The 17137-nt window shown below is 44.3% G+C and overlaps 1 protein-coding gene across 3 annotated transcripts in view; it reads left to right on the forward strand.

Moving 5' to 3' along the window:
* PEX14 (peroxisomal biogenesis factor 14) overlaps nucleotides 1–17137 on the forward strand; it is a 139060-nt gene that overhangs the window by 45737 nt on the left and 76186 nt on the right. For all 3 annotated transcript variants that reach the window (XM_007170074.3, XM_028163483.2, XM_057558574.1), the window contains one exon: nucleotides 5486–5570. In XM_007170074.3, the coding sequence (XP_007170136.1) occupies nucleotides 5486–5570 (85 nt within the window). The remainder of the gene's footprint in view (nucleotides 1–5485; nucleotides 5571–17137) is intronic.

Raw genomic sequence — 17137 nt, forward strand, 5'->3', positions numbered from 1 at the left:
CCTCCGCTTCCCTGAGTTGCATTTCACACTCTGAGAGCCGCTTTCTGCCAGACTCCCTTTCTCCCTTGGAGATTTCAAATGCAGCAGTCTCTATATTCTGTTTATTGCTTCCTCTTCTTCTTCCCTTTTTTTTTCTTTTCATTTTGGCGGCTAGGGGCAGCTCTCCTTGACTGCAGCTCTCCTGCCACACTTAGAAGGATGATTCTGACATTTCTTTTGCATACTCAGAGGTTTTCTCTTATTCTGCGTTAGGATCTGACACCTTTTGGATGTACTCGTGCAGCATCTTGGAATGTGGCTTGGGGATGCCGCTGCTTCAGGCGGTTGCCCTCCCCAGCCTGTTCCCTACCTAGAAAGAGGGCAGGTAGAAGTGAGAGACCACGGTGAGCCTGGCTGGGACTGTCAGCCACAGATAAGAAAGAGTTCTGGATGCAGAAAACCAGAATTATGTTGTCCTAGGACCCTGGATCCGAGAGTACTTTGCCTGGAGTCTCAAGGAACACGGCCTCTTTAGTGAGATATATAGCTTCATAATTAGCCCGTTGCATTTTTTCACGAGTGCTAGCATCAGCGTTCTACGATGTGTTTCTCTGATTAACAGCTGCTTTGCAACTATTTCCTTGTGCCACCGATGACCATATTTGTCAGGGAACTCCTGACAGAGTACTGATTTCTTACTAAAACGCAGCATTTCTGTTTGAAGAGGGTTCTCTCGTTCTAGGCACTGCCCGGCTTTTATAGTCAGTCCTTGTTAAACCTCAAGTTGGCTTTGGTCTAACGCTTGTTAACAGGATTCTGGGTATCTACTTCAGAGTACGAGCGTAGGAACCTTTCACGGGCAATTTAATCTTCTCAGACGCGCACGTGTGGCGCTGCAGTGTTGGAATGGGGTTTTGGGCCCGCATGTTGGTCATTTTCTTTTGCCCTCTAGTTGTGATCTGTCTGGGTTAAAAAGGACTTGGCTTTGGTTGTTAGTGTCATTAATTTTTGAATATTTTTAATATTTTAAAATGGCTAGTGAATGCTCACATTTTTAGGAGATAGATGTGTATGTAGCACACAGGAGTGCCGGAACTGGTGACATTCCAAACATGTGTCACTGGAGACGGTGCATCAGGTTTACGTGTCAGGTGCAAAGTGCCGAGGCTCCCTCCAACCTCAGGTTCGTTATTAGGCAAGCTCTGTTCTCCCGTCCCCCTTGTGCAGAAAATACAGTGTGCATTCTGGAGATGACAGTGTGCAGGTCTTTTGTAGGAGAGTGGAAAACACCTAGGAAGCATCTCTTCAGCGAGGACTGTCAGGAACCTCGCTTCTTCTCACCAGGGATTACTTACCCTACACAACGCATTTAACAGCACATAGTTCATCGTAGATAGCCCCTGAGTATCCTGTATTCCATTGATTTATACAGTTACAAATCCTGGTCTCTCAAACACAGATCTCTCTCAATTGGCCAATCATCTTGGATCCAAAGGTGTTTTTCAACCTGAAGTCCCCTCCTTTTTTCTTGGGTTACTGGCAGTCACTCCAGTGTAACCACTGCAAAGGCAAGGATTTACTCCTCTTTGCACCTTGATTTTATCTCTAGCTTTAAGTGATGAACGGTGAAAATTAACAAATTTCCCTAAAATTGCGGAGTTGATGGTGACAGGGTTGTTTTATTTTGCTTTTTGAGGGAGGGAGGCGGAACAGAGGGTCACAGGAATAGGGGTGATGAGAAACTTTGCTTCTGTTTTCTTCTGAGTTCGTCATCTTTATTTTTATGAAACCAGCTACTGGTAATTCACCGTGCACTCATTAAGAACTCCCTTAGTGCAAGAGAAGGGGAAAGGAAGGCCAATTCCATATTTATCACGGACTCAACAGCAAGTGGCTTCAACAACGGCATCAGGTGCTTTGCACCAGAATTTTTCCTGGCTTGCTGCACTCCCACAATGTGTGCAATAAAGTTCCCGCCTCCGTTTTACATCTTTGACATTGAGGCGGAAGATTTGGCCTGAATTTGTGTAATTTAGTTGGGCACAAATATAACCCATGAATAGTCACATTCATCTCCTAATTAGAAAATCAAACGATAATACAGGACAGGCAGCAGGCACCCCATCATTTCACCCAACAAAAGCGTGTTGTGTGTATTGGACCTCTGCAGAGGGAAGAGTCAGTTGAATCGCTTCATGAAGTTAATGAAAAGTGTCCAACAATAGTCGAGTGAAAGATGCAAACGGAGGGCACTGTCAGTTATCTGGAGTGTTCAGATCGTTGCAGTATGGGGAAAGGTTTTGGGAAATCTTCTACCGTCTATGTGCGAATCATAGGGCTTGTAAAATTCTATGCTGGACGGGCCCTTTTCCGCCCTATTGAAGTGCCAGGTCCTTACAAGGAGAGAGGAGAAGAGTAAAGAGTAGCTGAAGAAATAATCAGCGGAAGGAGAGGGGTTTTCATATCTGGGTATCTTTCTTATAAAGCACATTATGTTGAGGCTGTTAGTCTGGATGCTTCATATTTTTGCGTCTGGCATAGTGATATCAGTGCTGTTAAATATGTGATTTGCCTGTCGCCTGCTTTTTCAGACGAAGATCAAGAGGAACGTAAACAAGCCCCAAATATACTTTATGTAGGTGTTCGGCAGTATTATTTTATATGGCTTGAAATTAGTGAATGGAAAGAAATTGTTCATATTTTTGCAAGTTTGAAGTGTGCTGGGACTTTGTCAAATTCCCGTTAAAATAAATACGTCAATTTCACCTCCCTTCCAAATTCATTTATCTTGCTTTTTTAAAAGGTGTTTTCTACTTTACCTGATGTTTAAATTGGATTCACTCGTTTATGCTGTTCTTTGCTCTATCCCCCACGTTTTTCTTAAATGAATTACTAATGACAGAGCACTCCATCATTCCCTCTCTACAGCCACTTTAAGGAAAGCATGGTGATCTAAACCTTTTAACCTATTAAAGATGATTTTTCCCAATTGAATCAGACCCACCACAGGTGTAATAACTAATCATTTAAACTACACCTGCTATTATGTATTTTTAAGCCATTATGCGTGTTGGATAGATGATAATTCATGTTTATTGCATTGTCCGATGGATCCGTTTTGCCTACACTAGGCTGATTAATGTATTTAAAGAAATAAGAGATGCAATTTTAAAAAAAAAATTGATGGAATGCGCCAAGCACTGCATTGAGTGCACCATTAAACCCATCAGAACTTTGCTCTCTGACCAGAAATGCATATACCAAGGACTGTATTAAAAAAGCAAGGTGAAACCTGTGCATTTTAGTGGCGGGATTCTGTTATCTTTCTCTGTCATGGAAAATTTTGGAAGGAGGAAGGAAAGGTTTATGCTTCTACCGGTGAATGTCAGGAGCTGTGCTGTCAGCATCTCTGGCTTAAGACCTGCTTGTCCACAGTTCCTCTGACACCTGGGCCACGTACCAGGGCGTGTGGAGCCTGCCGCACGATGCAAATGCCGTCATCGTCTTGTGCATTGAAGGTGTATTTTTTCTCCAGGTGAAGAACGATTAACCCCGAGGCATCTGAGCTGTGCAGATTGGCCTTGACTCCATGGGGCCTGGGTGGTGTAACTGTGGCTAGGCCTCTCCTCCTCTTGTTTTTCTCCTTCGCCACTTCCCCTTCGCTCTTATCCCCTTTCCGTTTTCTTTCGCCTTCCTTTCTGTTCCATCTCCTCTGCGCGTCCATCTGCCTTCTTCTTCTCCTCCTCTCCCGTTCCCTCCTTCGCCCCACTCCCTTTCCTTTTTCTCTCTTCTTTCTTTCCCCGTTCCCATCTCTTCGTTAGAACACATCTGTTTTGTTGATGTTTGTCAGATTTTTCTTGATTTCGGTGCAACCTGAGGAGATCTGGTCGAGGGGCTCGGGGGTGCGTATATAGTTTTGGGGTTCTAAAATCTTGAACATCGATTTTTCTCTAGTCCAGAACTGGTTGGTTGTCACTGCAGTTCATGATGGTGGGTAATACACTCGCAGTGTTGGACAGATTCTAACCAGTCTCAAGGAGCACTCGTGTGTCTTATCACTGACAGGCCCAAATCTGCCAGTCTGGGTACCTGAGTCCATCCTTGAGGGAGAGGGTCTGAGGCAAGCCTCCCATGGAGGGATCCCAGGGAAAGTATGTAAGGGAATTGCCCCGAAGTTTTTTTTTCTTTCTGCTTTATCCTGTCTTTTGTTACCAGAGAGGTCTGTCTGGTCTCAAGATGAAATTCATATAAAATATGAAGAGGAGATTTGTGACTTGTGTTCCGTTTATAGTCACGGTACTTTCTGTTTGAATCTCTGTTCAACTGCTGCCCTTAGTTTGAAGGATCTTAGGAAACTTCCTTATATTTGGCCCCTTAGAAATTTTTTTTTTCAACAACTTACGAGTGAACTGCAGGGCCTGTTGACTTTACCTGTACCTTGAGACTACATCATTCTTTTGGTTTTGATGAGATAAATAATGTCAGTCATTTACAATGGCCCCTTTCCTATCGGGGGCAGGTTGGCATTTCCCACCCGTTGGACTTAGTGTCCAGGTTGGAGAGCAGACAGGCGGCGTGCAAGCACACGCTTCGTGTGTGGTGAGTGGTGTGAAGGTTAATACCATCAACAGTTTTCCTTCCATCCCCTACGTGGCTCATTCGTAGGTAGGAAGATTTCATTAAATAATAGCATTACCAGAGGTAGGTAGATAATCTGTCGGTCTGCCAGCTTGTAGCCATGAAACCCCAAACTTTGTCCTTTGAGGGCTCTTCAGAATTCAGCTCCATTGCATAAGAGGGACCAGTGTGAGTGGCTCTGTGTGTTGTGTCTTACAGAAGCCTTCCCAGCCAGGGTACGCTCAGCGCTTTGCCAGTCTCTGTCTCTACAGCATGGTCTCTTCCTTTCAGACGCTAGCAGCGTAGCTGGGGAAGCAGCCTGGACATAAGAAGACAACGCAACTGTGTCTTCAGTTACATGGTGCATACTGTAAGCACTGAAGAATTTAAGAGAGTGGGGAGACCAGAGATGGCTTGCTTATTTAGGGAAGGCTTCGAGGAGTGACCACAGCCTGTGGAAGGGCTGTGCTGCTGCTGCCGTGTGTGTGATGTTTACACAGGTAGAGGCAGGAAAGGGAGGCCTTCGAGAAAAAGGGCACGGTGTGGGCACAGGTGTAGTGACGTGGGTAAGCACGGTCAGGGGAGGGCTGCCTGCTGAGGAGTGTGAAGAATCAGCTCGAACAGGGAGAACAGGAAAAGATTACTGCAGCTCTTAAAAGCTAGGCCGAGGGGACTAGATTTGATAGAACCAGTTACAGGAAGCCGATGAAGGTAGGGAACCAACATAGTCTTTTATTTAAGCAGATTTTAAATGTGAGAAATAAGTGGTTAATTTGACCACAGTATTGTGCTTATTTCTATGGACCTGGGATAAACTTGTAGGATTTTTAATCTTGAAATGCAGACTACTGGCGTTTACTTTTCTTCTCTGTTTTATCTCCCCTACCAGATTGCCACGGCAGTGAAGTTTCTACAGAATTCTCGGGTCCGCCATAGCCCACTTGCAACCAGGAGAGCATTCCTTAAGAAGAAAGGTACAGGTTCCCCGTGGCCTTGCACAGTGGCCTGCACAGAGGGGCTGGGGGCAGGGCGGATGGAAGCCACAGTATTGATGAATGATCTCCTATAGCTGTCCCACTGTTGTACGGGTGGGGATGCAGCTTCTTTCCTTACAGTAGAGCAGAGGTGATAGGATTCAAATAATTGTGAGCACCAGACGTAGGCCAACAACTTAGCCCAGGACAGCCCGGCACAGGCAGCGTTCAGCAGCAGAAGAGGCCCATGGATAAGCCTGGGGAGGACTCCTGCTTTCTGGTCTGTTCTTCTGATAGTGAATGACTGGCTTTAGGTTAGGAGGTCAGCTGCTTCAGTAAAGAATGAGGAAGAAAGAAATGAAGGACGAGGGAGATGAGATGACTACACAAGGTCAGGTTAAGGTCAAGCTTGGGGTCAGTCTGATGTATGGATTGAAGTGGTAAATTACTGGTTTTATGGTATTTCTGTAAGCAGGGATTAAATGGATCTTGACAAATTCAATATTGTCCGAAGCAGACAGAATCTATTTTGGTTTTATTGAAATTTAGGACATGTTTCTTTTTTTGCGAAATATAAAAAAAACCCCAAATCAAACAAAAAAAGAAATCTGACTTTTCATTCTTTGAACGTTTAAATTTCTGGAAAGCTAGGAAGTTGTTTAAAGGCCCTAAACACCGTGAGGGAGGGAAGTGAGTTTTCTCCACCCCCACTGAACAAAACTCTTTTTCCTTAAGGAACTGGAATGTCGGCCTCCAAATTCTGGGTTTTGAGCTTTAAGTCATTAGTGGCTGGAATAGAAGACAGTGTGGTTTGGTGGTATTTCTTAGGTCTGCCCCCCGGTATCCCACTGAAGTGATGCCGCAGAACCCGGTCCCAGGGCTGCGCTGGCAGGGTTTGGGCAGAATCAGCCCAAGCATCTCATTCACAGGCAGCTGTTTAGAGGCAGCCTCAAGGCCGGTCCCTGTGACTGAGCTGATGATGAGGGGCGCTGGGCCCTTCCTGGCGGCGTGTTGCTTGCCCCCATCAGTAGGAGATTATTAAAATTTGGAGTGCGTTGGCCGGCCCCCTCCACTCTGCAGCCATCATGCCGTAAAAGAGTTTTTCCTTGAAATATGTGTACCTACGGGGAGTAATTAATCATAAAAGCTTAGGGATTTCAGCTCTCTCATCAAAGCATTGAAGCTGGGGAAAGCTGAGCCTAAAAGCTGTGCTGATTACCCGGGGTAACCTGAGACAAAATCTATGGTTGCCGAGAGATCCTTCGCCCCAGTATATTGTGCAATATTATAACTGCCTGATCTTCTCTTCCACTGACAATGACCAGTTATTCCTCATTTTCTCTTAAACGCAGCTGGGTTAGAATTTCATTTGCAGAAGGTATTTAGAGCAATTTAGAGACAAATGTCTCTGGTGTTTGCTCGGCACTTCCCCACTGCAGGCTTTGCTGAGCAGTTTGAGTATCAGGAGCTCCATCTAATCTGTTTAATTTTAATAAATCCCTGACTGGGAGAGGGAGAGAAAAAAAGAAAGAGAGAGAAACTCTGGGCCAAATAATACTTCTTTTGACTTAGTTGGCTAATAATTACTGTAGAAACTGTTCTGTACAGTTATTATTTGTTGCTCCTTAAAAAAAACAACAAAAAAACAGCAATCAATTAATTAATTCAACTAAGAGTGTTTACGCTGCACTGAGAACAGAACAGACAAGATCCCTGCCCTCTCAGAGCTTCAGTTCTACCAGGGGAAGGCAGACGCAGCCAGTGCTGTGTGGGAATGGGTTGCACTTCTCAGTGGGGTGATTAGAAGGTGTCCCTCGGGGAGGGTGACATGGGAGCGAAGACCTGAAGGAGATGGGTATCTGTTGGTACAGAGCGGGCAGAATTCCTTCCCGACCCTTAATGTGGTCTAGAGTTTTTAGAATTTTAGGCAGCAGGAAACTGGAGAGACATCCTACCTTTCTTCTTCTAAAGAGAGTTTACCCCACACTCAAACCTGGAGTCACTGGACTTAATCACCCATCTCCATTATCCTCTAAAACGCTGCTTCAGTCAGTAATCATCTGCTTCCGAGTTGCATCCCAATAGGGTAAGTTCTAGCAGGACCTTTCCTGGGCAGAGAATTCCAAGGTTTGACCGGCATCTGGGGAAGAAGAGCCCTCTGTAGATTTAAACTTCACTTTTCACATTTCCGGCAGTTCCTGGGGTCAGGCATACACGATCCCAGAGCTTGGCACCATCGCTGATGGGTTGAGGGAGGAGGGGCTGTTGTGAAGGAGCACGTCTGCCCTGTCCCTGACAGCAGTTGGGAAGGAAAGGGAGTTGGCTCACTGGTCTTTGGGGGTACGGAGCGTGTCTTGAGGGGAGGGACCAAGGTCCTGGCATCCTCCGGTCCCGTCTCCCCACAGGACCCATTGCAGTGGTGGGTTGGAGCGCTGCCTTCGGGCGAGCTCACAGCTACTGTAGTCTCGGCTTTTCCTAGCAAATGTCACTTCGGGGAATTGCATTGGAGCACTGTCTTGAATTATAATCTCGACTTTCTTTCTTTCTTTCTTTCTTTTTTTTTTTTTAAAATAAACATCTCTTTCCTGAAAAGGCAAATCCAATTTTGTTTTTCTTTTAATATTATTTAATATTTAATATAGAAATTGAGGCCCCTGTAGTGCATGTCAGTTCAGTGGAAAATGAGGGTTACTTTAGGCGCATCAGCTGAGTTTGTTTTATTGTGAAGCTGCAGCCCCGAGCAGGGGCCTCGTCACCTCTGTTACTGACAGGTTAAATGTGAGCCCTCTGAGTTTGGGGCTGGGGAGGCCGGGGGCAGTGGATGGGATAGGGATGGAAGAGCATTGCTTTGCAAGGGTCTTTTGTGTTCGTGTTTTTTTGTTTTTGTTTCTTCGAGATCTCTTTTGGATGCTTTAAAGTCTGAACATGGAGTCATTAATGAGAAACATGACGTTATTAGAATCATTTATCATTTTCTTTGAAGCTTCTACTGCCAGTTTGTGTAATTTACAACATTTCTTTCTTTTATCGGGAATTTTTTGGATGCAAGAGCAAAGCAGCTGTTCACCTTCAGAGTATTAGAATAAGTGTTTTTGTTTTCCTTCCAGCCGCTTGATTCTGCAGATGACATCAACTGCAGAGTCAACCACACATGAAGATAATTGGCCTGTGTGTGGGGTGTAAGCCCTCATAGAACTGGTCTATATATAGAAGCAGTTCTTGCCAGGCAGGGATCACATCTGGGCCTTTAAGCAGGCTGCGATCCAGGAGGTTGGAGTAACTTAAAAACAGCAGTAGGGTCAGTCCGGAAAGCTAGAGGCTTGGACATTGTTGTCAGTAGGCTTATGTTGACTTGACACCCTGTCCGACCACAAAATGCAGGAGGCAGTCTGCTTTGCAGACACGTTTGGCAGGCTGGGTATAAGGTGGGTAGAAACGATGCCTGTTCGTGCCGGGTAAAGAGGTAGATGAGGTGGGGAGAAGACAGAGTCGTCTGTTAGCCCCCTGTAATACATCTGTTGCCAAACAGGATTATAGAAAAAAGCTGAGCATCATCTGCTTTTTTGTGTAATTCTGCATGGTAGGGCCTGGGTGGTGCTGGCTGACCCTTTGGCTTATTGTGTCCTTCTCAAGTGTATAAGTAAAGGGCTGTATTCTCCCTCATCTAGTAAGTAGTCCGGGGTGGAGGGAGGGTGAAGGAAAACAAAACAAATAAAACACACCACCATGCTTTCTTATTCTAAAAGGTGAAACAAGATCTTATCTTTCTTCTGTTCCTGGAAGCGGAACCCCCGTAGCAAAACTGCCTCCTTGCTGGAAATGAGCTTGAGGAAGAAACCTGATGGTCTTCACCTTGGTAGTGGGGTAGAGGTGAAGGGCTTCTGTCACTGGAGTATTTTAAGGGGGAGTGAATTCTTACACAGATTTCAATTTAACTCTCTTTTATTACTTTTCTTTTTTATCATTTACGTCCATTTCATGAGGTAGTTTGCATGTCCTTGAATGGAATCTCGTTACCATGAAAGCTTTTTTAGCATTGATTTCATAACAGTCTTAATTTAATAGCTCCATCATTACTGAGTAGCTCTGGGAGTGGGGCCTTGGCTTTCCAGGTCACTGACCTTTTAATTACAAACCTTGTTCTGATGGCCAGGTTATCGACTGGACAGCTCCCAGCTTGTGCCCCCAGGATGAAAACGAAAATAACTGTGTTTCCTCCCCCATCTCCAGGAAAAAAAAATTGTAACCTCATGTGTTTCTAAAATTAATTTTCTCCTTCAGCTTTGCTTTATAATTAATTCTTTAATGTGTCTTAGTAAAGCCAGAGTATTTTTATAACGCTGTTTTTTCTAGAGCTTGGGTCCAGCGGATAGCGGGGAGGGGGCGGGGAAGGGGGACGAAGAGCTTGCCAGCCACCACCCCATGCTTGATCGGGCCGTTTCCTCGTCCTCGGAAACTCCTGCGGCTGAGCTGGAAAGAACAGTGTCGGCTCTGTGAGGGGCTGTCGGGCCCTTCTGATTCTTTGTTAAAGAGATGTGGATTGTGGCATCAAGATGTGGATTCACTCCTGTATTTGCGGGAGTAATTGAGCCTTGTGTATCATGGACATTTTAAAAAGACGTTCCCGTTCTGAGAAGAGGACAGGGTTGGATGAGTTTTCTTACTGTGTCTTAGCTCTCTGCTAGTTTTGGGTGACTGGAGGGAACTGGGACCCTCCATGTGGGGTTTCTGCTCAGTTAGGAGCTTGGGTCGATCTAGGTTCTCTCTCACTGATGATGAAGAGGGAGAGAAAAAGGGGAGGACTGTGGCCTGTGAGTAGGATGACCATCGGTTTTGGTTTACCCAGGACTGTCCTGGTTTTAACACTGGAATTCCTACATCCTGGGCAGCCCCTCAGGCCATACAAGCCTTACTCAGGAGTGAGAGCTACCGAGAGAGACAAAGCAGGTGTTTTTGGAAGCCGGGGGAAGAAGTCCACTAGCAGTTGGTCCCCGCGAGTTCAGCCTGCCGTCGTCGAGTGGCATCTTCCTCAAACGTTGCCCGCTCGCACTCCCCCGGCCCGGCCCTGCCCTGACGTGGGTCCAGTGCAGAGGGTCTCTGGCGGGGGGGGGGCCGTGCCCTGCAGGCGAGGGAGGGCTGCCGGAGCCGGCGCAGACAGGGCTGTGTGTGGCAGCCGCACGCGTTCCCGAGGATGATTGAGCATCTCCATCCATCTGTTGTGAACGGAAGTCTTCCTTCCCTGCCAGTCTTGCATCTGCATATCCGTCACCTGCTGTTCTGGACCAGCCTATTCATCACACTGACTGGTGTTCCCCCCATCAATTTTCCTGCTCCCCTTGTTATCCAAACTTGTCTTAACTCCACGGATTTTTCTCAGCATCCAGGATGAGAGCTAGAGCAGCCAGACTAGCTGAACATTGTGGCTTCCCCATTCAGAGGGGGAGCTGGTAGCACTTGCCTCCTGCCAGACGGCTGAGTCAAGTGGGTTTCTACGCTTCACCCTGCGATGAGGGGACAGTGGCACTGAGGAGATTGGAGGGGGAACCAGCTCTTTTAGATTTACTGAGTTGTTTTGAGATTTTCTCTGAAAATGAAGAATGACTCTTCCTTTCTTAACTTGTGTGCCTGGAACAATATTACAAAGAAAAGCAAAGCGACACCGTCATGTACAGTAGTATCATTTTTAAAGGTTTTTTTTTTTTTGAAAAGGTAAGATATGTACATGGTTCCAAAAATTCAAACGGTGAAGAAGAAGTCTTCCTGTCATCTCTCGCTCCTGTCTCCCCCACCATCCTCTGTCTCAGAGGCTGCTGCTATGCACAGTTTTTGTGTATCATTCCAAAGATCTATCCATATAAAAGCACGTTAATATTTATTAACATAAACACCTTTCAAATACAGTGGTAGCATATTTCACACTTTAGCTTATGCTTGCCATTGTATCTTGGCACTCATTCCACATTAATACATACAGATTTGCTTCATTCTTATCAGTGGCTGTGTAGTATTCCATTGTATTCCTGTATCATAATTAATGTTTGAGTCAGTCCCAAGTTAGTGGACATTCAGGTTGATTCCTGACTTTTGTTGTTTCAAACAATGCCTCAGTGAATATTCTTGCATATACGTTTTCTTAAAATTTCAGGAGATCATGTCCCCCCCCCCAAGAAAATAAAACTGTTTTCTAATATAAACATGACTATAGGTAGACAGAAATTAATAAGAGAAAAAAAAAACAGTGTAACAAATTATTATTAACACTTAGCACAGATTTGGATCCTGAGGGGACATTCTGGTCACTGGTTACATGAAAAATGCTTTCTTTCTAGAAGAATCCTTTTTTAATCCCATTTTTTGAAGGGATATGGGCTCATAAATTTAATTTTTGATTCAAAATAAACATTCAAATAAATGGAAAGCTTCAGAAACTTGAAAGTTAGTACCTGTTTTCAAATGAAGTACAGTTCATCAGTATCCATGGGGGATTGGTTCCAGGACCTCCAGGGGTATCAAAATCCAAGGATACTCACGTCTCTCATATAAAATGACATAGTATTTGCATATACCCTACACACATCCTCCCATATACTTTAAATCATCTCTAATTTTACTTATAATACCCAATACAATGTAAATGATGTAGTTGCCTGTGCTCGGCAAATTCAAGTTTTGTTTTTTGGAACTTTCTGGAATTTTTTTCTCGAATACTTTTGATCCATGGTTGGTTGAATCTGTGGATGTGAAACTGGACATGGAGGGCTGACTGTCATCCCTCAGTATCCAAGCAGGGATTGGTTCCAGGACCTGCCAGGGCTACCAGAATCCATGGAAGCTCAAGTCCTGTAGTCTGCCCTCTGTATCCAGGTTCAGCATCCGTGGATTCAGCCCTCCTCAGGTTGTGTAGTACTCTAGTATGTATTGACAAAAATACGCATGTAAGTAGACTTGCGCAGTTCAAACCCGTGTTGCTCAAGGGTCCACTGTATGGCTTAGTTTTCTTTTGTCGTAGTTGGATGTGTGTGGGTCCTGGGCCATAGGTTAGGTGGTCAGCCTTTATTCAGTGCCTGGCGTGTGCAGAGTACTCTTTATTACATCAGGGCTTCATGAAAGGAAAATGAGGTACTTGTTTTACAGAGGAGAAGCTCCTTGGGAGGTGGGAATGGATGCTGAGTGCTTATCAACCCTCTCCATGTCTGTCCATGAGACATAGCAGTACCTCAGAAGTCAGCAAAATCTGATGAGGGAGCCATGGAGTATAAAGCTCGGTAGGCCCGTGAGCTCCTCAAGGCGGGTGACCACGTCTCACCCTCCTGGCGTCCTCAGCAGTGACACAGCAGCCTGGGTCAGGGGCTCATGAACGAGGGGTTAAGTGACTGGGTGACGAGAGTTAGAAGACACTTACTGGGGGAAGTTTCAAAAGGACGTCAGTTTTCCCTAAGTCTGCAGTTTGTTTATTTGTTCAATCCTACATACCTGTAAAATGGTTTCAGAATTGCTATCCCATAGGTCGTTACCCAATACTCTAGTGTTTATATAAACAGTGTTTGTATGCAGTTATTTTGTCTTTAGTCTTATTGAATCCAGCGAAAACACTCTTTTTTCAAAGTTACTTAGGTCAGCAGAGCTCAGTTTTGACCTAGACGTTGAGGGAGGCAGTGGGTATAGATGGTCAGAGAGGAGCGGGAAGGGCATCGTTAGCGACGGGAGGCTCACGCAGAGACATGTGTGCAGTTAGCTGGGTTGGCCCATGGGGTCCTCGAAAAAGAAGAGAACCGAGGTTGGGGAGATGGGCAGTGAGCGAGGAGCCAGTGTTAGAACTCAGTATTATAAATAACAGTTGAGAACACTTTCTGAACCGGTTGAAACTCTGTGAAACTCTATTTGAGGACATTACTGTGGGCTCTGTATCTAAACTGAATTGTCCTGCCGATAATAAGACCAGCTACAAGGAAGGTCCTGCCAAGTCCTTTGTTAGGTGTGGAGGGTAGCAGTAGAAATGGAAATAGAAATGACAACATATTTATGTAGAGAACTTCGTGGTTTACAAAACACATATATTAGTTAATTTCTTCTTCACTGTAATCTCCGTGATTATAGGCAGGTTAATAGATATTTGTTGAATGAATGAATACATGATTTAAACCTCCCGTTTTACAGATGAGGAAACTGAGGCACAGAAAGGTTAAGTAGTGCAAATTAATGGCAGAAATAGAACTAGGACCAAGTCTTCTGACTAGAGTTCTTTGAACTATACAATCTGCTTTCTGGAAAGTAAGGACAGAACCACAGACATGGTAGAAAAAAGGAGTAAGCCACGCTCAGTAGTAGATGGGATGTTTGAGGTGAAGGAGATGGGACTGAAGGTGACCCTCAGGGTTGTTATATTGTGTTAAGAGGCTTTATTGATGTGTAACTGACATACAATAAACTATACATATTTGATTTGTACAATTAAAAAAACTTGACCTATGTATATGTACCTGTGAAACCATTGCTGTAATCAAGAAAATGAATGCACTGGGACTTCCCAGGCGGTCCAGTGGTTAAGACTCCGCGCTTCCACTGCAGGGGGTGCGGGTTCGATCCCTGGTCAGCGACCTAAGATCTTGCATGCCACGTGGTGTGGAAAAAAAAAAAAAAAAAAAAAAGGACATACTCATCACCCCCCAGATGTTTCCTCATGCTCCTTTGTTTTCTTCTTCCCCCCTGCCCCCCAATAACCCTGGTTCCCAGGCAAACACTGATCTGCTTTCTTTCACTGTAGATGAGCTTGCATTTTCTAGAATTTTATATAAATGGACTTGTGTGGTGTGTATCCCTTTTTTGGTCTGGCTTTTTTTTTACTCAGCATGATTATTTTGAGATTCATCCATGTTATTACATGTGTTAGTGGTTCATTCCTTTTTCTTGCTGAAGAGTATCCCCTTGTTTGGGTATCCTACAATTTGTCCATTCACCTGTTGATGGACATTTGAGTTGTTTCCAGTTTTTAGCTATCAAAAGTTAAACCTGCTATTAACGTTTCTGTATAAATCTTTGTAGGGACATATAATTCCTTTTCTCTTGGGCCAGTACTGAGGGGTAGACTGTCTGGATCATATGGTAGTTATATGTTTAACTCTTTAAGAAACTTCCAAACTGTTTTTGAAAGTGGTTATTCCGTCTTATGGTCTCACCAGTGGTGGATGAGTATACCTAGCGTTTTGAGCCTGGAGAAGAGGAAGCTGCAGGTGTTATACTTGTAATTTGTTTTCAATATTAATACCACATGGCTTTGGAAGCATTCTTTTGGAGTGACTAAATAATAGGTCAGGTTTGAAATACTTCAGCTTGGGATGTAATAGGGCATAGACTGCCTGGGTTCAAATCCCAGCTGCACCACTTTCTCACTGTGTGGCCCTGGGTAAAATATTTAACCTCACTGTGCTGTGGTTTCTTTATCTGTAAAGTGGGGTTAATGATAGTATTTACTGTAAAAGTTTATTGTGAGAATTAGATGAAAATAATGTGAAAAGTGCTTAGCAGAGTGCCGGGCACTAAAATAAGGGCTTAATTACCATTGACAGTGATCAACAGTGTATGTCCTCTTAGAAGGTATATTCTTAATAGGCCATAATCATTTTGCTGTAATGTTATGTTAAAAAGGTAAACTTGTTGGTATCATAAAAATTCATGCAACAGGAGCCTCTAGGAATTCTGAGCAGAGAGGAATTGAATGTAAGAAGTTAGGCATTTACTCCCTTATGAAAGGGCCGGAGGAGTGGACACAAGGCCAGGCCCCCAGGAATGACCTGCAGAACCCTGAAGGACTAACTTGCTGGGAAAGCTGCTCCCTCTGCTCAGCCAGGAAGGTAGGGAATTAGGAGGCCACCGCTGGAACTTCTGAGTTCAAGAGCACACCCTTTTTGCTGTGTTCCAGAGATCAGGAAGTCACTGTTGCCACCACTGCAGTCATTGTGTCCTGACATCCGTAAAAACAGCGACAGGACTTTGGAATATGAACTTGGCTTCTACCTCTGACAGAATTGCCTCTTGACCCTCATGAACGAAGCTGGAGGCTAGAGATTGGACACTGTAGTAGGAAACCTTGGTGTTTCCAGTATTTGCTTGACAATGTCCTGGTGTTTGCAACCTCAGATGCAGCGGGTACAGGTCTTTTGCCTCATTTCCACTTTCTGAATCACCTGTGAGTGCACCTGACTCCCAGCCAGAGTCCTAGTAGCCGAGGAGTCTGGGAAGTGTTGCTGTTAGTGTTCCAACCTCTGGTATCAGAAGTCCCACTAGAAAGAGGTGGGAGTGGATGCCGAGTGCGATCAGAGGAACCCATGGGAGAAAAAAGGTTCACAGATGCAACATAATTACCCCCAAACAGGGTGCCAGCACGTTCATGTCACAAGCCTCTTTCTCACTGAAGGCTTAACTTGGTATTTTCCAAGCCGTTTCGATAACAGCCTACAAAATGAGGGAAGCGTTCATTTTGCTGCACACCATGCTAACAGAAAGAGTCAGCCAAAAGAGAGTTCGTGTTTTCAGTCTGGAAGCAGGTGGCAGTGGTTTATGTGTAAATATAAAGTATTTCATTCAACACAGAGCAAACTGTGTATATATAGGAGGAAAGGATACTTTTTTAGTTAACTGTTTTTGTTGTTTTCGAGAAGAGCTGGGCCTTTAATTGTTAAGAAAAGCAGTAGTGATGTATCGCCAGTTTGTTCCAGAGATAAATATTGATGTGTTCTGTATCACCACTGGCCTTCTGAGATGATTTTAAGAATACTTATCCCTCCTTTCTGGCCTCACTTGGGGATGCGAGTTCTTCTAATGAGATTTGTCTGCTAAGGGTAGGCAAGGGAGTTTTCACCAGAGGGACTACGTGAGACGTGGGTCTGTTGGAGCTGCTGGAAAATGTTGGAAGTAGGGAGGGACTTCTGAAACTTAGCATAAGGTAGAACTTAAGGCCATCTACTGAAACATATTTTATGTCGATTGGACTATAATTAGAAAGATTTTTAATTAACTTTGGATAGTATTCATTCACTAATCCATTGTTATATTAACATTTTTGAGTCTATGCCTTATAAAAATAAATTTGCTGCTGCTGTGTGTGTGTATTAGAGTATGTGATTTGTGGAGCACAAGTTAGCATTAGCGTGCTTTTATTTTAAATGTGTGTGTGTGTATTAGAGTATCTGATTTGTGGAGCATAAGTTAGCGTGCTTTTATTTTAAATGTACTTTTCATTGTAGGCTTGCTGGGTTGGTCAGTCAACAGCTTTATGTTCTTTCCATTTTTGAAGTAGAGGTAACTCACTAAAGGTCTTCAGTAAGTAGAGCGATGGGGCTCTCGTTCTCTCTCTCTTTCTCTCTCTTTTTACACACACATGCACACACACACCAGCTTATATTTAAATTGTGCTGAGAACTGAATGACTGTACTGATTTTTCCATTCCAACTTTAAACAGACCTGTGTTTGGTTTCTAAAACATTCTGATAGGAGCTGGTCTTCTCAGATCTCACCCCTTTCATCAGTCAGAAGACTTGGGAATGCTCTAGTCTCTTACTGTTAATTA

The sequence above is a fragment of the Balaenoptera acutorostrata genome, chromosome 1, assembly GCF_949987535.1.
Source record: "Balaenoptera acutorostrata chromosome 1, mBalAcu1.1, whole genome shotgun sequence".
Classification (NCBI taxonomy): Eukaryota; Metazoa; Chordata; class Mammalia; order Artiodactyla; family Balaenopteridae; genus Balaenoptera; species Balaenoptera acutorostrata.